We start from the raw sequence: 24,207 nt of genomic DNA on the forward strand, positions 1-24,207 counted from the left end.
AGAAATATGTCAACATTTTGCATATTACATGTAAAATAATGTCACAGAACAGTCCACAAGTACTGCTCTAATGGTCAATTTGAAATGTAATTACCAATGCTTCAAAGTAATATTGAAGTTGTACATATGTACCATATGTAACATCATATGTAATTGAATCATACAGCCAAAGATAACTCTAGTTATGAAGTGCCATGCAAGATTGAAGTTATCAGCCTATTCCGATCATGTCTTAAGCAATATAATTTTTCCTCTTTCAACAGAAAAATATGCACAAAATGCAACTTATATAACTGGGTAAAATAAAATGCAACTAGTAAGTGGAGTAAAGTAGTAACTCCTATTGAGCTAAGAATTAAGCACATCGAGGACCTTGAAAAGCAATGTGTCATGAATAACAACAATACCATTTTATTTTATTAATGGGAAAGCCTTCACAAACACAAGTGAATTTAAACACTTCAATGTTTCAATTTTAAGTAGGGAGAAATGGAGGTTCCTAAAATTTCTTCATAACACAAAGTTTAAAATTATGGCTCTTTTATAACTATGGTTAATAGCTACAATGGTTTCTTGATCTTTTTACTTTATAGGTTTTAGTTTAAATCTTTAGATAAAGCAGTTCCATTTGCTGTCAGCAAAACCTACCTTCTTGCTCCTTGGTGTGGATGAAATAACAGCCAAATTTTAACTACCAAAGAATATTTCCTAGAGTTACCATATCTTATGAAAAATGAGAGAAATATTCAGATATGTAACTCAGAATAACAAATGACGACATCAGTATTTAAACTACATAAACCTACCACTGAAACCAATGTGTTTGTATTTTGAAACTTAGCTTAAAACATTAAATGGTTACAGTAGCTATTCCCTCCCCACAATTTTTTCTTTTAAATAACCCACACAACTTTGATATTGCACTTACGGAAAGTCAGGTGGGTCAAAAGCAGTCTTAATAACTCCAGCATATATGGCAATGATGGAAAGAATAACACAGGCAAGGAAGACCAGTGCAAGTTTGTTGACATACTTTACTCCCACAAAAACTACTATGGCCATCAGAATGACAATACATGTTCCATAGACTCTCATGTTGTTCAGCATAGCCTCTGTTTCATCACCAACATCTGCCACTTTAAATATAGCAGCACTTGGAGAAATATAAGTCTGCAAGAGAAATGGTGAACTATCATACATGTAATAATGAACATTTTATTAAATCATTTAATTGAACTATAAAATCTAACCTTCTATACCAGTTTTGCTTTCACAAATGAGTTTAGTCATTTAATCATATAATTTGGGCATCAAGAAACTGTAGAGATAAAGGAAGGGAAGGGTGAGGGTGAAGAAAAACAAGGTTTAAAAATAGGATACAACTTTTGCTCCAGCTTCTTATCCTGTTAAAAAGCTTCCACTCCTCAAATTGATGTGTTTGCCAAATGGGAAAAACCACTAAGGAATTTGGGTGGGGAAGGAAGTAGCACACATAAAAAATAAAAACCCCAAACCATAAACAGGACTTCCATTGACTGAAACAAAATATGAAGAATCAAACAAAAGTATAATAAGCTAAAAATGCTTTCAGTATTACACACCCTATATAATACTTCATAAAATTTTAATTAAAGTTGCAACAGCATAATTCAAGATTAGAGTGAAGAAGCTCAGCCACGTGCTAAACCAGACATTTCAAACTACTGCAATTTCAAACAAGATTCTCTTAGAGATCTCTTTCTTAAATTTTGGTGTGCTCTACCTGCAAAGAAGTTGGAAACTGTTTATACCACTTATACTGATAAATGCGTGTGAGAAGACAAACTGATCTGTAGTTCTGAGACATTGGTGTACTACACTACACAACAATATCTATATTCCTTCTTCTAGCACCCCTAAAAACACTCCTCTCTGCTCAGCTACCAGGGCTTGAGGCAACTCCAGTCCTTAAAAAAAACTGCTCAAATGACTATTTTTCAATAATGTAATTTCTAAAGGCAGGGAGAAACTTTGAACAGGAGGTTACCATGATACATTCATAAGCAAAATCCAGAAATAGAGACACTTATCTACCAGAATTTCCTTAGATTAAATTTAAGTTTAGCAAATTAGTATTTACTAGAATGCTGGAAGATATGAAAATTGTCACATCATCATGGAAGAAAAAGAAAGCAAACTAAAAAATTATTACAAATAAAGTATATAGTGTTAGAAAACCCTACAGTATGGTGACATTGCAAAAGTTTCAGGACCCTACACAGTGATACTGCAGAAGTTTCAGGCTCTGTATGGAGGTACTCCAGAAGATTTTCTTGTGGATTTCAAAGCCTTTGCCAGGGAAAACCACAGGCAGATGATTGTTTTCTGCTTCTCCAAATAATCCATGCCCCAGTGAAGGAAAAAACCCAATACTCATGCCTTGTGGGCATGTCAGGGATCTATTCTGAGGTCTTTGACAGAATTCCTGGGCAGCATTTTACTTCAAATTCTGTAGCTGTATCCCATACATTTTTATTAGCAACACAAACCCAGCACAACTCTCCCTCTAGGGAGAACAGTGCACCAAATTCAATCCACAATTCAAAATCTGCTCGTGTTACTACTATAGATCAGACAACAACCCAGATCAGATCACACAAGCAAGCATTAGTGAATACTATCTCTAATTTAAATGTAAAAAAGCCTGGATTTGATTACATGGATCATAGTAAGTAACAAGAAAGAATTCTGAAGTATCTCTTGTGCATATTTTCAGTTTCTGATATGATGACCAATTATTGGCCCCTCCTGGATGACGCAAAGCCATAGTAGCTGGGCCACTGCCACAAAGGCAGCCTTCCACAGCATCTTTGCAAATATATGAAAATTCAAAGCCAGTAGTTTGGAAATGAGGAAGTGTGATAGATTGTTATTGCCTCATCAGAAATATGCCCTTCATGTTCTCCACAACTTTTCACTGGGCAGCAGCGAGTTACCCTGGTAATGCTTGACAATTATTATTTGAAAAGAGAAGATTTCTGCTTGGTTCCCACATTATGTAGAATAAATATACATCAAATAGCATTTAATTTATTTTTGTATTAATGATAAAAATTTAACTCCCTCAAATAGTCGCAAGTAGAGTAAGAATAAATATCAACATCCTGAAAATGTAGTAACAAAACATTAACGATCATCAAACTAGAATGCATTTTAGACCATTAAGAACACTCATCAGCAATATCCCGAAACAGCCCAAATACATTTAGTCTTAATAGAAACTAGTACTTACCAATAAAATTTCAATGGTACCAAGAATGTACATTGCTCCTGCAAAGGTTGTGCCCAAGTAGAAACAAAGTCCCACTGCTCCACCAAACTCTGGCCCTAAAGATCTTGAAATCATGTAGTAAGAGCCTCCAGCTGTGAATTTAAGAAAACAATAACAAACAAACAAAAAAATCACAAAACACCTCCAGGCCTTCAGATTAAGGATCGCAGTAGAGAAGAAAATTTTGAATAATTCAATCAACATAATCATGATAATCACTGCTTGTGTCTCCACTGACATGCTCATGACAAGACTGTAATCAATGTCTGTACCATCTAGGTAGTTAGAATGTACATTTCAAGATTAATATCCTGATGTGCATTGTCTGTGGAACAGAAAGTGAAGACCAAAGCAAGAAGAGGAAAAACTCCACAAGCTAAACAGAAGTAAATTAGAAAAGCATATACAGGTATAAATAGATGTGAATGAATTTTTGGCTTCTAGCATTAAGCTGATCCCCATCAAACAATAAATTTCCAAAATAATTGCTTTATGAGACAAGGACAAAAGAGAATATTTTCTTCTGATTTATGTTTTCTGTACACGAAACCATTGCCACTTTAACTACAGATCACAGTTTTTTAGTACTGTTTAAAGGTGTTGGGTAGGGATTGCTTATTCTTTGTCTACTTATATACTATTCACTTCGACCCTGAGTTCTTTAATTCTCACTCTTATTTCCATACATATGCATCATCTTTCTTTAAGTCATAAACTACACCACCACCATCCTATTTCCATTGCATTATTTGCCTTTTAATAAGGCTCTAAATTTCAAGCTTATCTCTGTCTTTTAGAATGTCAACCAACTCCCTCAAGGCAAACTCTTCTCTCTGGTTCCTTCTCCATCTACTCTTAAATTAATTCTTTTTTTCCTGCTTGTGGGAAGAAGGAGACAGAGAAAACATGTGTGTAATTTTAAATAACATACATCAATGTGCAGAGTCTGAAGCTGTTTTTCATAGACTCATTAAGATTGGAAAAGACCTCCAAGATCATGAAGTCCTAATCGTTGACCTAACACTACCAGGTCCACCACTACACCCTGTCTCTAAGCACCACACCTCTCCTTGTTTTTTGAACACTTCCAAGGATGGTGATTCCACCATTTGCCTGGGCAGCCTATTCCACAGACTTCAATGTTTTCAATATGAATGAATGAGAAACTAAGAAAGATATTACGATACATCACCAATCCTTTTACTAAATATAATGCTCTTGCATATAAAGGCAAAAGCAAGGATCCCCTGCTCAGGTCTCCTCCAATCCTAGGTTCTTATCTGTGCTTTCTGCCTTCTCCATATATTTCAGGACAAGCATCATTTCTCTAAGAAACTGGCACCAACAACAAAAAAAGTGAAAATGAAGACCTGTCTCATGTAAGAACTGCAGGCTTCAAAGTCTGTGAGAGATGCTAAACAAAACCATTAAATGAACGTTAAAAATATGAGGGAGAACAGAGCAGAACCTTTTAGTTATCTGCACACTGATTTGAATAATTCCATTTTATTATAAAACACAAGTATTTTAAACAAAATTGTCTATTTTTTTTTATTTAATATATGGTACTGTATACCTGAAATACATTTATAATACAATTATTCTACATCCTTCACAAATTATAGCTTTTACTTTTGCCCAACAACTTCAGTTTAAGTTTATTAGCTAAACTGTTCAGACTTCATACCAATATCTGAACACCAGAACTATCAATTATTGTGCTGAGAAACTGAAAAGGGTAAGAGCCCCAAGAGCTAACTGATTTTGCAACTAAAAAAAAAATCCGTTTACTTTATGAAGCCGAATCAATTTATCAATCTGTCCTGAAAATTTAAGGAGATGAGCAGAACCCAGAGTGTTTATACAGAAAAATATTTTTGCCATGAGACCAGTTACTATTCTTGCAGAAAACAAGATAACTAACACCAGTGTTTAGCTGGAAGGTAGGAAAATTCAGGAGAGAGAAAAGTAGTAACCTTATTTGTGTGAAGACTAGTCTCCATTAATTCAATTTATAATGTCTTATCTTTGATTAAAACAGGATCAAATGACTGATGATAAAGATGTGCTGCAGATTGTAATTCCCAGAAGACCCAGTTAAAGCCTGCAACTCACATTAAAAAGTTATTTATAAAATCAATTAGAAGAAAAACTGCATTTGACACAAAAGCATTACTTCTGATATTTGAGAATGATAAGAATTTCTTATCTCAGATTTAAACTTCATTATTTGAGAATTTGCCATGTAAGATAAAATTCTTCATTACCTGGAACTACACCATTTGTTGCTATAGCACTCATTGAAATTGCAGTTAGCATAGTCTGTGAAAGACAAAATAGAGGAAATTTAAAATACCAGAGTTTTGGAGGGTTTTTTAAAAAGATTGGGCAAAACAGTAATTAAATTGAACTAGATTTTTTTTCCCCAAGATGTTTAATTTGGGATATCCATGCAACTCAAGTACTCAACTTTTCAGCAGAAGATTCAGTTAACTTATACTTGATGCAGTCTTTAATAAAGAACTGGAAGAATACAGACCATTGCATATACTTAAAATACTATGCTCATTATTCCAATTAAAAAGTAGTGAAAACTAATTGTAACATTATTATGACAACATCTGGTAGTGGTCTCATATTCTAAAAAATTACTTTATGGATGCAATGCTGTGGGGTTTGATTTGTAGTTTATTATTCAGTTTGTTCTGAAGTTGAAAAAAGCAGAACAGTTCAGATCTCAATGTAAATAATGAAATATTTGCTAAAGGCTGATTTAATAAAACTCATATAATACTTCAAACAAAAGCTTACGTTGATCTACTCAAAAGAATGTTCATACGGGTTAGACTGACACATGACATTCTCTCAATTCAACCATATTGGTTAAATATCAGTACAATTTTATCAATATGATTAAATACGGTTATTTTTTCCCTGATACTCATATATTAGAAGGTATCAGTACTCTTCCAACAGAGGATTTGGACAGGAGTTTAAAAAAGAAGTAAAATAAGGGTAACTTACACAAGCACAACACATGAACACAATAATGAAAGACTCAAGAACTCCAGCTGTTCCTACAATCCATGTTAAACGCAGGAAAAGGATAACTCCCAAGATGTTTTGCAAACAGGGAAGATATACACCAATAAAAGTGCCCATTCGTGGACCCTGGAAACAAAGTGAGAACATCAATTCCTTTGCACTAAAAAATTTTAAATCCATAAACACTTTATTCCACAAACACTTATCACAAATGCTTCCACAAATGCCAAGTGAAACTGAATGGTAGCTTCAGAGTGTCCAGCTTTGCAAATATTCACGTGCTATTTATGAAGAAAAGTTCCTGAAAAGAGAGAAAACTATTTGTGATTACAAACTCTCTTGTTCCACAGGAATTAGGATGAAACCTTGATAGGGATAGGATGGCCCTTTATCTGTTGATTATAACACTTTACAAACTTTTTCTGAAATACCAGTTACAGGCTACAGTTTAAAGATAAATTACTGTCATAATCAAAATATCATTTATATTCTGCAAAAAGTTGATCACAAATTGCCACACAGCTGGCACAAAAAATTAAATTCAGTAGTAATTTCAATTTAAAAAAAAGACAAGGTATTAAGACAGAGCATGAAGTAATGCAGAGCAGACTACATTTTTTTTTTTTCAAAAATTTTAAAACCTGCCACAACATAGTATATGTGTACTTTTTATTTGTTAATGATCATCATAGGTCAAGACACACACAAAAGCATTCAGGCTTCATCACTGAAGATTCAGTCTTCTACACTTATGAAGAGAAATCAGACTTCGAAATACTGCAGTTAGAATCAAGTTATACACAGTAGCTTGCCAGTTACATAAGATGGTCTTAAATCACAACTTGGTCTGTGAAAAATGGCAATCAATTTAAATAAATAAGCAAGCATTGATGCTTTAGAAGTTATCAAAATTATTAAGAAGACACTAAATTTTCAAGTATTTATAAGAAACCATAGAATGCCATTTAGACTATATTTTTTATCTTTAGCATCTTGGGCAATATCCATGTGCAGCATCAACACCACTGTCTCAATCACACCATTGAAAATGCTACTCTGACAGACTACTACTTAACTATCACAATTTCAGAAATGAAATTAAGACACATACATTAAAATTGTGTTATCAGGCCACCACATGGAGCACAAACAAGATCAAGAGCAAGTGAGGACATTATGTGAATTTGTTCATAGTCAGTTCCAGAGGGAGTAATAAGATGCTGCATTGACAAAAACCTCTACACAGCAGCTGAAGAGACAACAGGGTACACACTAAGTACACACTAAGGAAAGTGTGCGAAGATCAGTGTTACTTTTCTCATATCTGAAGTTTATCTTCAGATGAGATGAAACAAATATAGATCAAGCACAACTAGACAGAAAGAAAACACACTCATTAACAAATGCAGGATAAGCAAATAGTTAAACAAACAGTTGGACTTTATCCCTGACCCTTGCCCACTGTCCTGGTACCAACTTCCACTCAAAATCTCCCTTCCAGTCAAATGAAGTGCTGTTCTAAGCTTATTTTCAAATGTATTTTCATCTCTGTCTTTTCTGTTCTGTGCTCATTTTCCTTTTTCTCATTCTCACATACTTCTCTTTTCTTCATAGCTCAGCATATAAATTCAGTAGCAGCACCCCTTCTACACAAAGACAGGTGACTCCCAGCACTGTCCCTTCCCAGCATCTACCTTAATTTTCTTACTTTCAGTCACCACGCTCACCATGCAGCTCATCATCCCTCCTTTGTCTATATGTTCTCTGTCAGGTCACATGCTTTAATCCAAGCTTTTTCCTTCAAAATCAGCCTCTGCTAACAGAGGGATCAATCCAACATGCTGCTGCAGACTCCAACTGTTGCATGCATTCCACTTCTACAGACACAGAGATATACATTTTGGGTATCCAGTAGACAGACAACCCTTGATGAATTCAATTCAGTTCTAGCAAGTGTGTTTAGCAATGTGTCAAACAGAGCATATGACTTCCCCTCCCTCAAGTATAATATTTAGATGTTTGCAACAAAGTGTTTCCTTGGAATGCATCCATTAAGTTATAAAAATACTTACTCCAACACACAAAACCAAGACAGCTACTCAAAAAAACTACTACCATGTTAAGAGGTTCAAATATGCTTATAGAATTAAAAGAGTGAACTGTTTCATCTCAAATTTGCCTTAATGTAACCACCTAAAAACCTAGGCAGTTAAAATATATTAATAAACCTGCAAGAAGTCCTACTGTACGCTCACTAGAGCTAGGTAACAGGTACTGATGCTTGCACAAATTCACAAGGAAGACGAAAAGGAAGAAAAAACTGGGTATACTCATTGTTTTAGATCCTAGCTTTGCACATGTTTTACCTAGGGGTTTTACAGCACAGTTTTGCTAAACATGCTAACAAGAACATCAAATTAACACAAGTCCTGCTGCAAATGCTTCAGTTCTAAACATGGTATTACAAACCTCACTCCCATTTTTAGGTGTCCACATATTCTCTTTTCAGGTTGAAAAGCTAGCTGTAAGAGGTGTATTTTATCTCAATAAATTATTAGAAATTGAAATACCTTGACTTCCTTTCGTTTGCTGTCTTCATCTGCTTCATGTTCCACCACTCCTTGAGTCAGATTAGTGTAGTTTGCTAGTTTATTCAGAAGAGATGACACCATGGGGTTACTATCCATTTCTTCCTGTTGGGTTTTGAAGAATACTGAATTTATTAAATAATTTTTTTAAGTCATCATTTTATGATACTACTTCAAACAGACACTCAACAGGTCAGTCCTGATTTAGCCAAATAAAAAAATTAGCATGACAGAATGCCAGTCACCTTTCAACCAAGAAGAAAGTTCTATTATTTCTAGAAATTTAACTCTACATGGCTATGTTGCACCATTTCTTTCATATTTTTACACTACCATACAATGTGCAGCTCTGATATGAGGAAAACCTAGAGAAAGACCACTGTAATTTTAAAAGTCTATTTTTATCACAACACAGTCTTTAGTGGATTGAACTGGTAGGGTTGTTTTTCCAGCATCTGGCTTGTGTTTAGAAAGTGACTTCAAATGATTTCTCAAGCACTAAATTACTTACTTCCAAAGTGTTAACTTCTTAAAAATACCCATACATGTGCATATCACATATGTTATAACACCTGACACAGAAGGCAGCCCATCTTTCTTTACTGCTACAAAACAAAAACATGCTAAAACAAATAATACAATCCAGAAGACTATACAACACAAGATTTCCAAGAAAAACGGATCCATGAGAATTCAATTAAATACAAAAAATTGCATACTGGGAAGAAGACAAGAGATCAGGGTGACAAACACAGACAAGAAGTAAAGTATCTCTGCCTGTAGGTTAGGTAATGATAATGGTCATAATAGTCAAACTTCTTTTTTAACTGTTTATACAACTCTAACATCTGAAAACATAAGAAAAACAAGATTGTAGGAAACTAACTCTGAAACATACATATTGTCAAAAAATTTCACCACAACAACACCAGCAGTGATGAAGTCACTAGAAGGCTTTCAACGCAATACTATTAACAGCAATACCTGTAACTTGAGATACATAAAAATAATGGGTTTATATCACCTGATTTAATGTAAGCCATGTTTCAAAATAACAGACTCGAGACAAAAAGCAGCTATGGCCAAATCATCATCACTGAGAAATACAGCAACTAATTTGAACCACATAAATTTTGGAAACGGCTTTATGGAGTAGAGCTTGAAGGAAAAAAATTCAATGACAGAACTTTAATACCATCATTCCTGTCAAAAAATACTAAGATATTGCATACATGACAAAAAGACAATTAATGATCAACATTACTTTGATCCTTAGCAAAATTTTCTCTAAAACAGTGAAAAATAGTAAATATACATTATTTGGGTCATACACAGGTGAGATGAAAGACCATGTCCTCTGTGCAAAGATATTTGAAAGGAAGAAGAGAGAAATGTAAGAGAACAACAAGAAAACATTGAGAAGAATGCAACAGTAAGGTGGCTAAACAACGTTGGAAGCACCTTGTCTTTGTTAACAGCAAGCATCAGAGCAGGAGTAGTTGATGCTGCTAGAGCAGAGCAACTAAGGTTTTTACTAGAAATACTACTTAATTGCAAAAGTGGCCCTTAAGAGTACTCAATTAATATACTTTTTCAGTAATTTGATTTTAATAATTCAGTTGATTAAAAAGGTATGAAACATTCATTATGAAGTATATGTTTACATTAGAAATTGCTATGGTGTGCTCTACACTGTAGTTGGACAACACAACTAAGTCATGGTTTGTAAGTTTGTTTTATAGCTTTGCTGCTTAACAGAAAGTCTGTAATTCCCCTGTTGAATAAATTATTTTGCTACTCCTTTTAAAACTGAATACTGCTTTCTTTAAAAAAGATTTAACTTCCAGTAGCTTTCTCTAACAATGTCTAGATGCGAGCCCAAAAAATGTAAATGCACAAAGACTTATTTCATATCTTCACATTAATGCACACCAAAATTTACTGTTCTTGCCTATACACCATTCAAACCCAGTGAAATGGAATGTTAGCAGGAACCAAATTATGAAAAAGTTATTAAAACTCATTTTCTCCCCCACTAAATTTTAAGACAGAAAGAAAACAGGTGATTGCTCATCTCCATTAAAGGTAAAATATGGTTTTGGAGTATTTAACTTACCTCAAAGAGAGCCATATTCTTTCCTTCATACATGTTTCCTCTGCCCAATTCTGCACAGTTAATAAATGGACTACTTTCCCCGGCAATCCCATCCCCTAGTGGAAAAGTAACACAATTAAAAACAAGAGGGAAAAAAAAAAGATACATTATACTATAAAAGGAATAATCAGAAGACACTGGTTTAAGAATTGGCTCTAAGTAACACCATAGGTTGCTACAAACCCAGTTTTCATCTCAGACATATGGATGTTAAACATTTAAGGAAATTTAGTTTAACAGTCTAATCTTGGTATAGTGTTCCATCTCTTAACTAGTACTCTTTAACACACATACTGATTTCTCCCCTACCCTTTCTAGTTTCCCTAAAAACACTTGATAATTGCACTTCATAGAAAGGTTTTGAGTATAAAATAAAATAACCCTCCAGCAAACCTTTTTATTACTTTACTGACTCCTGCAAAAAATCTCCAGTAGTTGAGGCATGAATTTATGAAATACAATGCAAAAGGAATTACTTTGTAAAGGTAGTGGGGACACTTCCATGACATGTTATACTTAATCCATTCCTTATTGAAATATAAATTGCATTAACCTGTAGCTCTACTGACCTGCTCTGGCACACCTCTCAAAAAATACAGCATTACTTTCATTGCCTTTCAGCCCACAAACTACAAAAACTATTACATGCTGATACTGTCACAACACTGGCATTTCCAAATAATCTCAAATCCTTGCCTGCGCCACTTTGCCTGTGTGACCTTTTGGCCTTATACTCACAGATTACAGCAATAGCACCTACAGTCTCTTCACTACAGAATTAAAGAATAGTTGGAGAACAAGCTGAACTCTTTTCCTCTCTCCCTCTGCTCCCTACATAAAATGCCAGAAGAAAGCTCTAGCAAATGCGTACACCAGTCTCAACACAACATATTATCTTGGTTGTAAACCAGACAGATATATCTCAGTCCCTCAAAGATAAGAGGGACTATGGATTTCCCACCAATTTCCTACCACTCTCCACAGTATCACTATACTTATTGGTATCATGACATAGAAACCACATACTGTCATAAGAGACACAGAAGATAACAACTATCCTAAAAATTAGGGCTCTAAAATTAGATCCTCAGTCCAGAGAAGAAATGGTGATGAATTCACACATCCAATATATCTCCTTCTATCCACATCCTCCAACTTTCATTTTTCTGTTTCTCTACAGTTTATATTTGGTCTCTCACTACTTCAAGTCCTACAGCCAGGTTAGGTGCCCCTCTTCCAACCAAGGTTAATGCAAGGCCAGCAGAAGGAACACTGTCAACACAAAAGAATCTCCCTCATGAACTAACACCTTGAGATGTTTCACAGTATATGGAACATGGTGGTTTACACAAGATTATCTGAGAAATTAGCATTTATGGGCTCCATTTTAATGGGCTCCACTGTACTTAGAGAAAGGTTCAATTAGCTTCTCTTTTTGTATTTGTGTATGTTTGACACAGCAATTTGATAGGTGATGCTGATCACGTAAAATATTATTTTAGCTTCACTTGAAAGAGAATCAATGCTGAAAAAGTGACCACAAAAGCAAACTGACAAGTACTCTGTCATCTGCAGTTTGTTGACTACTTCTGCAATTATCATAAAGTCATTAGAACCATAGAATTATAAAAGAATTAAGGTTGGAAAAGAACCCTAAGTCCAGACTTTGACTGAACACTACCACGCCAACTTAACATAGCACTAAGTGCAACATGCAGTCATTTCTTGAACACTCCCAAGGATGGTGGCTCTACCACTTCCCCAGGTAGTCCAATCCAATGTTTAACCACCTTTTCAGTAAAAAAATTCTTCATCATGTCCAACCTCAGCCTCCCCTGGTGCAGTTTGAGTCTATTTCCTCTAGCCATATTGCCAGTTGCCTGGGAGAAGAGGCCAACCCCTACCTTCCTACAACTCCTTCCAGGAGGTTATAGAGAGTGATAAGGTACCTCCAGATCTTCCTTTTCTTCAGGCTGAATGACCCCAGCTCCCTCAGCCACTTTTCATCAGACTTGTGCTCCAGACCTTTCACCAGTTTCATTGCCCTTCTCTGGACATGCTCAATATCTTTCTTGAAGACAGGGGCCCAAAACTGGACACAAAACTCGAGGTGTGGCCTTAACAGTGCCAAGTACAGAGCAACAATCATTTCCCTAGTCCTGCTGGCCACGCTATTTTCAATAGAGGCCAGGATGCCATTGGCCTTCTTGTCTACCTGGGCACATCACTGCCTCATATTCAACCAGCTGTTGACCTGCACTCTGAGGTCCTACTTTGATGAGCCACTTTCAGGCCACTCTTCTCCCAGCTTGCAAAGTTGCATGGGGTTGTTGTGCATGACCTGGCGCTTTGCCTTATTGAACCTCATACATGTACCACAGTGGCTAACCTCCAGTTGTTGTTTGTCTGGAACCTCCCCAGTTTATCAGGACTAACAATAATGATAGAGAACGGCTTGGCAAGCTCTTTTGCCAGCTCCACCAGTACACTCTAGTGGGTTCCTTCCAGCCCTATACACTTGTGAAGTGGCTCAATGGATCACTGACTATTTTTTCTAGATTATAGAGGGTAAGTTCTGCTCCCCATCTCTTTCTACCAGCTCCAAGGGCTGGTTACTGTGAGAATAACTAGTCTTTCGTTGAAGACTGAAAAAGGCACCTCAGACTTCCTCATCCTTTGTTACAATGTTACCCTTCACATCTAATAAAGGATAGATTTTCCTTAGTCCTCTTTTTGTAAATATATTCATAAAAACACCTATGAACACCTTTGAGTTTTCATCACTGCTGTCAACAAAATCACCTTTATTTTAAATTAAAAACCACCACCTTTTGAAGTATGCTTATTTAATATGTTTAGATATACAGTGAATCTTATTAACATGTAAGTCAAATTGACATGTATTATACCATTCAGTAGAAAGAACTAGTTTCAGAATCTCAACACACAGACATCTGTGGTGAAATTAACCAAACAATCTCAATGTTTAGCTCATCCTTTCTTCAAAAGAAGATTCAATAAAAAAGAAATTATTCATTAGAAAACCAGAACTAAATTAAGACAGGATTAACACTTTTCACAAATGCTGTAAATCTTGCCCCTCATGCATCAAGTGGACAATAGAAAAAGCTATTTCAGTTACCTCTACTGAGGTAACATGGAACACAAAAGGAATAAGTACTTCATTTCACTAGTAAGTCTTAAGCCATCTACAATTTATCTTAACCCTATCCCCTTGAATTCTATGAGGAAGCTTTAAGATAGTCAAAGCACAGAATCACTTAGGTTGAAAAGAGCCTTGAGCCCAACCACGAACTTAACACTGCCAAAATCACCACTAAACAATGTCCCTAAGCACCACACCTACACATACTTTAAACACCACCAGGGATGGTGACTCAGCCACTCCTTTGGGCAGCCTATTCCAGTGCTTGACAAGCAAATCACCTTTTCCTTAACTCTCTTTGAAATTGTGTCTGTTTAAACACTTCTCAAGTGTGAGCTGAGTGAAACATAAAATAAAAATTAGAACTTCCAATGTAGTTTCAGACATATCTTTATGCTGTATTTCTTCTGAAATCCAGTTTCTGCAACTGCAGCACTCCAAAAATCTCTACTTCCGGTTGCTTGATTTCTGAAAGTAACTCAGTTTATGAGGGTTTATAGGCAAAAATCTTAAATCTAGACTAGTATTTCATTTTGGACCACAAAAAAAAAAGGCAAAATAGAATAACAAAAAAAAAAAAAAAACCCTCTTCTTTGGGTTTGCTTATAGTATGTTTCAGCTGTCTTCTGACACACAAAAAAAAATTTGCCTGTTGATATCATACTCCATGTCACCCAACATAAGTCATCAAAGCTTAAGTTTTAAAAATTATGTTTCTACCCTCGTACCTACTTTAAAAACTATTACAATTTTTAAACTGATAAAGAATGTTCATATAACCTAGCACAATTCTGTGCTTACTGCTGGACCACTAGACAAACTAAAGCCATAACTAATGTACCTTTCCTAAAAGCCTATGTGGTATTTGCTGTGTTGACAGGACATGCAAAAAACTCTACTCTTGATTTCTATAGATGAGTCATTATATCTGCATGAAAATTAGCTGCAACGACATTTTATTTTGTAAACAAGACATACATCTACAGAAGAGAAGGTAAGAGATATGTCTCAAGGTAATAATCAGTGTGTTGATGCAGATCATCACAACGTGCGTGCCTATACACACCAATCCCCCAAATGTCAACACAGAGTAACCCACACAAATTATCACAAACTATACCAGAGCTGTGCTGGCCTTAAATTTTCTGGTAATGTCATCAGATGATTTTTTATTAACATTTCCACACACCAAACAAAACTTAGATAAAAATTTTTGTGTGTCACAATTGAGTGCTGGTCACAGACACGAAAGGCAGTAGGGTATCCAAATTCATATTCTTCAGAAGTTGCAGAGCAGTGATCCTCACAAACACCAACAGGTAAGGTATGTCAACAGTTAAAAATTTCTAAGCTGATCTAAACTGGCCCATTTCATACAGTGTAAACCAGAACCCAACAGTATTGCTTAAACATGCAGATGCCACCTTCGCCAATAAGGTGGGCCTCTTATTCAGGGGTTGGACTACATGGTCTCCAGAAGTCTCTTCAAACCGTAGCAATTTTGCAATTCCCCTCTCACGCTTATTACTCACCCCTCTGATATGCGTCCCTATATCATACTGTTCCTCATAGGAACTGAACTATTAAACATAAATGCTGTCACCAGAGACGACGAGCGTAGGAATAGAGCAATTACTCGAACAGAAACTACTTCCTCAGCATTCATGACAATTCCACCTCTGCTTCCTTCCCCACTCCTGAATCACAAGTAGTAGAGTATGAAAAATATATGTTATAGCTGTCTTGTTATAGGGAAAGTGTCAGAGAATGGCTAGAGGTAGACAAGAAAATGATCATTTAAGTTATCCTAAATTTGCACTGTGATGCCTGTTCAAGATATTAGAACAAAAATATTTTACTATCTAATTTCCCATCTTTACACAGGCTCAGGAATTTCATTTGATCATTAAGCTCTATAATTTTAAGAAAAACATATTGAAATTTAAGCAGTGCATCTCTTGATGTTTTCAGAACTGAAATAAGAAAAAACCCTATTAATTTATGTAAAGCTTAAGGGTATTTTAATACTGAAAAAATCTCAAATTGCTCCATATTTCTATTTAAATTTGGTTCTTTCAAACTTCTAGCTATAACATCCTAGTAACTGCTTCCAAATTTAACCACTCAAAGTATTTTCTCTCTGTGAAGGTAACTATACTTATTCAAATCATGTCAACCTATCTCTTGAAAAATCAAAAAGTTCTTAAAACATTTTTCTAACTTTTAAATTATTTTTGTGGAAACATTCTATACAGGTTTTAAGTTACACAAAAAAAAAACAAAACAAACAAAAAAAAATCAAATTTTGAAAATCAAATACAGCATCAAATTTTGAAAATCAAATACAGTGTTCTAACACCAGTCTCAGTCAGTGCTATTTACAGAAGTATAATCATCACCTCTCTACTCCAAGGATCAGGCTAGCCCTCTTTACCACAGCATTAAACCAAGCTCATGATATTCTAATCCAGTCTGACCCCTAAATCCTTTCCAGATTCACTGCTTCCTCACTGTCCCAGACTATGTCTGCCATCATTATTCATATCCAAGTAATGCTCCTATTTAGTTTGTATTCAAACATGTTTTGTCCAAAAAAGAAAGCACCTTTTTCTCCTGACATGCCATAAGAGTTTAACATCTATCTGAAAAATAAAAGTAGATAGATAGCTTGCATATGGCAAAAAATACAGGTGTTGTTCAAAGGAGTAAGAATTACATAAACTTTTGAACAACACGACCTCAAATAAGGTAGCTCAGCCATGATAATGTATAACTGTTCTCCAAACAAGTACATGTGTTAAACTAGAAGAGCTTTGATTCCCACTAGAAATTGCTAATTTTATATGTTGTTATCTAAAGCAGAACTGCAGTTGGGGAATAACCCTTAACAGGAAAGTCCTAATTCTTCATAGTTTGCAAAGGGCAACTCTTAATCACAGTCCATGTACCTTGAGGTAGGTTCTGATTAGCCATTTACAGGTGAAATGTAACAGTTTTAAATAAAAACAATGGTAACATTTTCATTCAGATAGCATTTGGTCACATTAAGAACAAGCCACTGCAAACTGAGAATATGAAAATGAGATCCTGTTTGCACAAGAGACCGCAAACATTTAATGTTAATGTAACAAAACTTTTAAAGGTAAAAATATATAAAGTTTAAAAGTCAATAGAACTGATGCATATAACCATCACATCCAAGAAAGCTGCCTGTGGCAAAACCTGTAATTCTATCTTCTCTATCATGCATATTACCTTCCTGTAGGTTCAAGTTTTTGATTGGCAGGCAACTAAAGAAAAGTCATACAATCTTATAAATTAAATGTCTTAACACTTCTAATCTAAATCCACATATTGGAGCCACCTTGGAGTTCTAAAATACAGACAAGTTTTTAAAAGCCACTATCTTGCTATAATGCAAATTATGAAAAAGGCATCCATAAACTTGTTTGAACACACTTTGCCTCAATTTTTGTGCCACATTGGTTTATGAATTCAGTGCAACCTAACTTAAAGTTTCATGTTATTGGGTTCTTTTTAGTAATTTAATGTCTAAATATATTTACTACATCACAAATTTCCTGCAGCATTTTTATTAATGATTAGCACAATTTATATGGTATGGTGATATGCAGAACAAAGTGTATTTAAACCCCTTGTAAATAAATCTCTTTATAATGGATATCATAATGGATGATTCTAAAGTTACATCCATCACCTATGTAACATTGCTAAATTTTAGATTTTCTTTACTTAGGCTACTATTATAATCAAGCACAGCTTACTTCTAGTGAAAACACTGCAAAGACTCTTTATAAATTCTTTAAAATATGGCTGGAAGTACAGGAACCTCCTATGTCAGTAAGAAAGATATTAGAACCACAGCATTGTCTTGTAAAGAGACTCACTTGGATTTTGCCCATTTTCTTCATAATCTTGCTCACTCATGATTAAGGAAAATTAAGTCAGTCTCCTCTGATGATTCTTCAGGTATCAAGAACTGAAACAGGAAACTGACAGTTCCTTCCTCCCAGCTTAGTGTAAGACGTCAAATCCTGTTTCTTACTAGTATTGAATTAATCCTGAAACAAGTCATTAAGGCTTCAGGCAGCATGAGGCATGAACATGACACGAACTACATGACAGTCACAGAACTCTCTGAAGAGAATTAAGCTAAAAGATTCCTGTCAGCAATAAACACCCTGCTTAGTGATATGGGAAGGATGAAGTCACTGAAACATCCCATGTCTCCATTAAATAAGTACTTTAAAAGTTTTATTTCTATCAAATAAATTCACTTTAAAAGATATCCACTGAAAAGATCAGTAGAGGTTAGCAACAAGTAGTATGAACTTATTTCAAAGACCTATCTACATTTAAAAAAACTTCTTTTACACACCAAGTACATATTAGCAGACTTTAAGCAACTCAGTTCGTTTTTAAACATTGATTTTATGTAGAAATAGTTGGCACTTATTCTACTTAAGATGTAGCAGATAAACACTTAAAAATATAGTCCTAGTAATTTTGTAAGCTCTTTTTAAAAACAAATATTTTGCAATTATAAAGGCTTCTTTTTAAGACTGGCAGCATAATTTGTTCATTCTCTTTCAAACTAAATATGTAGTTGTTTTCTAGTTTATGCATTAATGTATTACACATTTTATACTAGCCTTAAACTCATAAAAAGTGTTGCAATTCTGTTAAGTGGATGCCAGTAATAGAAACAGACTAGTTCCTGGGATCAAATTTTTGAATAACACCTAAAATCTACTTTTCTCTGATCATAATATCTATGCTACAAGAATGGTCAACTGTGGCTGTTAAGGTTGAAGGGTTGACTGAAAATACACTAGACTTCTCAGTGAGATTAATCTATCTTCCTCCATTGAACATATATATACACACACAAACACACATATAACTGTGTCAACTGTTGCCTAGTTTTCCAATAAATAACATTTTGCAGAAATTCACAGCATCCATGTTTCATTAGTTATATGATGGCTTCTTCACAGATGATCAGGTTTGTTATTGCTATTCCTTGTATTTGAGGGTCTTCAATTTTAAAAGATTTTGCAGGAGTTAGTTCTCACATTAGTTTCTAAATAAGAAACTGCTGTGGCAAGATAAATACTACTATGGGATGCTAAAAATACTAGTGATGCCTTGAAACACCTGATACACAGAACTACTAAGCAACAAAAAGCTGATCAACTTTACAAAATTTTTACAGGTCTATCTAGACAGTCACTACAACTTTGTGTGAAGAAAACAAACAAAACACCCAACACAAATCAAGCCCAAAATTTCTTATGAAACTTCATACCTTACTGTCTACAGACTCGTATTTCCTTCTCCAACCATTTACTGTCTCCTGACTACCCTTTCTTTGTAGTATATTATAAACACATTAAAAGACACAGGCACATCTTCTTTCTGCTACTTTGTGAACATTTGAGTCAGCAGGCTGCACCCTTAACCATGTTAACTTCAAGTATTCTGCCTCTTCTGAAGTACTACTGTGACTAGTGCTACACTCCAGCCCCATAGGCAGTCACAAATGTCTTCCCCTCCTTTCATATACATCAAAGTATCATATAGTCAGAAAATACAAAGCTATCAAATTTCAGATTATTAAGAAAGAGTGCAGATCATAGAGCAAGAACATCCCAGGTTACTCCTTTACCATATAAATGATTATCAGGTAAGAATGTGTGAAAGGGGATAAATGCACAAAACTGAGCACAAATTGATAAGTGCCCTGCTAATAAGAATCAAAACTACTTTACTGTTGATCTAATGACTAGACAGCATAGCTGATTCCCTCAAAAAAATTAGCATTGAGTTTGACAGGTTTGTCAGGTTTTCATGTGTTTGGTAGGTTGGGGTTTTTTTTTAAAAACAGTACTAGTGCAGTCAAGGAAAAACTACTTGGTTTTTAAGACAGACAATTCAATCAAAACTGATAACATGCTAGATTTCTAAACAACTGGAACAAAATAACATGCTGAGCTATATAGGCTAAGGAGAAGTCAAATGGGAAGTTCCCATTCTCCTCTTTTTTATGTTCATCTCTGCTCTCAGCTTTACCCACCTCCCACCTTGACACAACCCTAGCCATTCTCACTTTTTGCAGTACGCACCTCAAGTCAAAAATATGGGAAGCATGATTTTTACCTCTGCAGTTTAGTTTACTCACAGTTTAGCATGCTGAACCAGACCAGTGAAGTGTCTGATAGTCAAGCGCAGGAAAAAGGAAGCAAACCCAGACACAGAGGAGGACAAGGAAAGAAATAATTTACTTCTTAGCCTTTTTCTCAAGGCTGGAGTAGTGAGAAGGGCAAGGGGTCCTTCTCTGAGCAGCAGGCAAAAGCTTAACTACAGCAGCTTTTAGCAGTACTAACATTTCAGAATTCTTTAGTTTTCAGAAGAATAACTCAAGAACAATTATTTGATTATACAGCATTAACTTAACAATTCCATACAATACCCAAAGCAACAGTAAGTAGTACATCTTTCACATCCCAAAACTCTCTGTCAGAGGGTAGCATTTAATCTCTTCATGAAGTCAGAGCTCTTTGCCTATAATTTATATACAAATCAATGCCTTCCCTTTTCAGTATTTTCCTCTCTACTTCCAATTTTACAAACACACAGGAAGAGGCATACATAAATTCATCCACTTGACTGATACAGATCCATAACAGTATTTAAATATATCTTGCAACTGTAACTACTAGTCTCCAAAACACCACCTAATCGCATCAAGATTTTTTTTATCTCTGGCCTTTAGTTGGAACACTATGAAAGCAGCAGTTCCATTCTTCTTCTCACCTTCCCAGGATTTAAACATATTCCAAGCCTTTCAGATACTTCATATATACATGCAGTCTAACAAATCCTGTCTAACTATGCCTGAATGTATATTCAGTATTTTGACAGGCCATCTGAGTAGACACCATACACCATGCCTTTCTGACTAGCTCTTCTACCAAAAGAAAATTTGTCCAGATTAATGCTGTACTACTAATCATCCATCCAGTACAAACAGATGTCACAGAAACAAACTGTTGTTTGTTGTCAGAAATAAACTGTTGTCACAGCTTATATTGTTTTGGTTTTCCTATTGCATTTAGTTTAGAAAAAGAAGAAGCAGTTATTAGAACACCTAGTCAGCCTTTGAATTTACTAAGGGAAAGGCAACTATATGTATTATATATCTTTAATATGTAAGTAAGATTTAAGAGTAGAAAGCTTTGGAAGAAAATAACTGTGTCAGTTTTGTGTTTTACTATTTAGCTTCCTAAAATAATGTAAATATATTAAGTGTGTCAAATATCTGTTTTTATCTTTTTACATTCATATCCCACATCACACAAAATTAGCCTTATTTATCTGTCATCTTTACCACAAAAATAAGATGCCTTTTACAAACCCCCATCTATTCACCTGTTATCATCTAACAAAGTTAATTCCCCACCCAAACCTTTACAGAAGTATCGATTGTAACAGAGCAGAGATTGTCCAAAATAAAGTGCAAGATGCGAACTAGCTCTCGAAGTGCTAGCAGTGATTCACATACGATACTTGGTATTGCTGCTGCAACACGCTTCGAAAAAAGGAAGTGTTAAGAGCCACAAGAATTACTGCTTTCCCAGCAGTGCCTTGTCATGCAAGTGAAGAATCACTCATTTCTCCAGCAACGCTGGCAGAGAAATACTACTGCCCCTGCATAAGGGGCTCTCCTGAGCAGACCCTCATTCATGATGCCCGAGCTCCACCTCCGGTTTGATTCTACTGCCCCAGGAGGCTTCAGGAACGAGGCCTAGCAAGAAACAAGGCTCCGAACGCGACGGCATCTCGTAGCAAACACCTACTTAACCCTAGACGTTATATCTGATGCAGAAGCACATGCCTGGACAAACACCTGGAACAAGGCAGGTAAAGTTGTGCTCTTCTCCACAGTGTGAATCTTGCCTCTTAGCCCTCTCTCTAGTGTTCTCCAAGAGCAGTTAAATTTTAAGATAACCTAATGGTTGGATTTGATGATCTGATCTTCAAGGTCTCTTCCAACATAAACGATTGATTCTACGTATTTTCCCCGTTTGTTAAACCGCCGTGAGCGGCGCTGCTTCCGCCCGCTCTCCGTCGCAGGCGGGAGGCGGACCGACCGCCCCACACCGCCCCAGGCAGGCGCCGCGCCCGACAGCGAGCTGCTCCGCTCCCCCGACTGGAGCCGCCCATGAGTACTTCCTCCATTCGGCCAGCGTCGCTGACTAATGGAAACAAAGAGAAACAACCTCTCAGCCACCCCAGGCGCCGGACTTTCGCCCTTTCCCGAAGCGCACTTCTACACCTGGACAGGTAGCCCCGGCATAGTTCGCTGCGGAGAGGCGACGCGGCCCCTCCATAGTATTCGGGGGCTCTCCGCCGGCCGACCGGCCCGCCACAGACCCGCTCCTCTGCATGCAAAGAGCCGACGCTCTCTTCACGCGTTGACCCCCGGCGCTTCCCGACTCTCTCACCAGCGCCCCGGTCCCTCTCGTCGCCTTCATCTTCCTCCTCTCGCAGCTGCCCATCCCGCTGCCGCTCCTCGCCCTGCGCCTCCACCGGCACCACCGTGAAACTCGTCGGCATGCTGCAGACAGCCCCAGACCCGCTGGCGCCTCCTCTTAGGGGAGCGGGCAGGGTGAGCCGGGCGCTACCGCCTCCCTCACGTGAGAGCCATTTCCTCACGCAGCGGGGGGGGGGGGGGGGGGGCGGGGGGGGGCGGTGGCCGGCACCGCGCCACTTCCCCCCTCACCGCTTGACTGATGGCTCTGCGGCCATAGCTTCGAAGGGAGGGGCACGGGCCTTGGAGCATCCCCTCTGCCTCAAACCTTGGCTTACAGTTACCCTTGCAGCTCTAAGACCACCAGGCTGCTGCTCCTCTGATCCCACCAGACAGAAACTGCCTTCCAAACGAGACCAGAGCCAGGCTGTAGGACCTTAATCTTCCAGATCACTGAAGGGATGACAGTATTCAGAAGGCCCAAGCAGGAGATTTATGATCACCTTTTGGACAAGTGGAGAAAGTTCACTGTGTGCCTTTGGACTACCAGGACATAAAGATGGCTCCCAGAAATCTGCCCTCCTATGCAGCAGCCATAGTTTACAGTAGACAGGTGAAGATCCTGGGATTCAGGCCGGAGTCAGAATTTAAACTCTGACCAGCAGTGAAGCAGATTCAAAGAGTCAGTGGATGAGCAGTGTATCAAATTAAATATTAAAGATGTAGCACTAATGATGAGATATAGTTCTTGGTTACCTCCAACTTCCATCTCAAAGGAGGTTGTAACATCTCCACTCCAAAAGTAGAGAAAACAGATTTAGAAGCTCAGGGCATTTTTCTTGTCTCCTGTTCTTCTAGCAAAGTGCTAGAATAAATCAGAAAGACTATTCATGTCAGTCTATATCTGTGTCTTTTGGAAGAGAACTCGTGGTTTTGTGGCTCCCATACTTCATTGGGATGGAAGATGTATATGTAACACTATAGTCTGTCCCACAGCATAAAGGCCTCCAGAGAAGGGTTAGGCAAAGTGATTCTGGCCATCAAAGGTGGCAGTGAGCTGGCAGATGTGGAGATGATTGGTGTGAAAAACAGAATTCACTGAAAAACATAATTCACAACCCCTCCTCTTTGTTTTTCTTACTGTATTTGGCTTGAGCTACAACTTTTGCACTTCTGAACTTTTGGCATACTGATACTTTTCACAGATCTTGTTTTCATCATCTTTTTCTTTTCTCTATAAAATTATATACTATAATTTTCTGCTTTCGTCCTATGGTTCCCAACTTTGGATTGGTGGCTACTGTCATTATTTGCATGTTTTGGACTACATAAGTGATTAATCGAATAAAGCATGGGATCAAACATGGAAGAAAGATTAGACCTGTTATT

At 36.7% G+C, this 24,207-nt stretch overlaps 1 protein-coding gene across 2 annotated transcripts in view; it reads right to left on the reverse strand.

Moving 5' to 3' along the window:
* The window catches only part of LOC128788129 (solute carrier family 12 member 7-like), a 65,710-nt gene extending 42,729 nt beyond the window's left edge, over positions 1–22,981 (reverse strand). For both annotated transcript variants that reach the window (XM_053942972.1, XM_053942963.1), the window contains exons 1-7: positions 22,793–22,981; positions 11,060–11,154; positions 8,926–9,048; positions 6,335–6,481; positions 5,578–5,632; positions 3,272–3,402; positions 929–1,170 (exon numbers count right to left, since the gene is read on the reverse strand). In XM_053942972.1, the coding sequence (XP_053798947.1) occupies positions 929–1,170; positions 3,272–3,402; positions 5,578–5,632; positions 6,335–6,481; positions 8,926–9,048; positions 11,060–11,154; positions 22,793–22,904 (905 nt within the window). In that variant the 5' untranslated portion in view covers positions 22,905–22,981. The remainder of the gene's footprint in view (positions 1–928; positions 1,171–3,271; positions 3,403–5,577; positions 5,633–6,334; positions 6,482–8,925; positions 9,049–11,059; positions 11,155–22,792) is intronic.
* Between the last annotated feature and the right edge of the window lie 1,226 nt (positions 22,982–24,207).

The sequence above is a fragment of the Vidua chalybeata genome, chromosome 1 (genome assembly GCF_026979565.1).
Source record: "Vidua chalybeata isolate OUT-0048 chromosome 1, bVidCha1 merged haplotype, whole genome shotgun sequence".
NCBI lineage: Eukaryota > Metazoa > Chordata > Aves > Passeriformes > Viduidae > Vidua > Vidua chalybeata.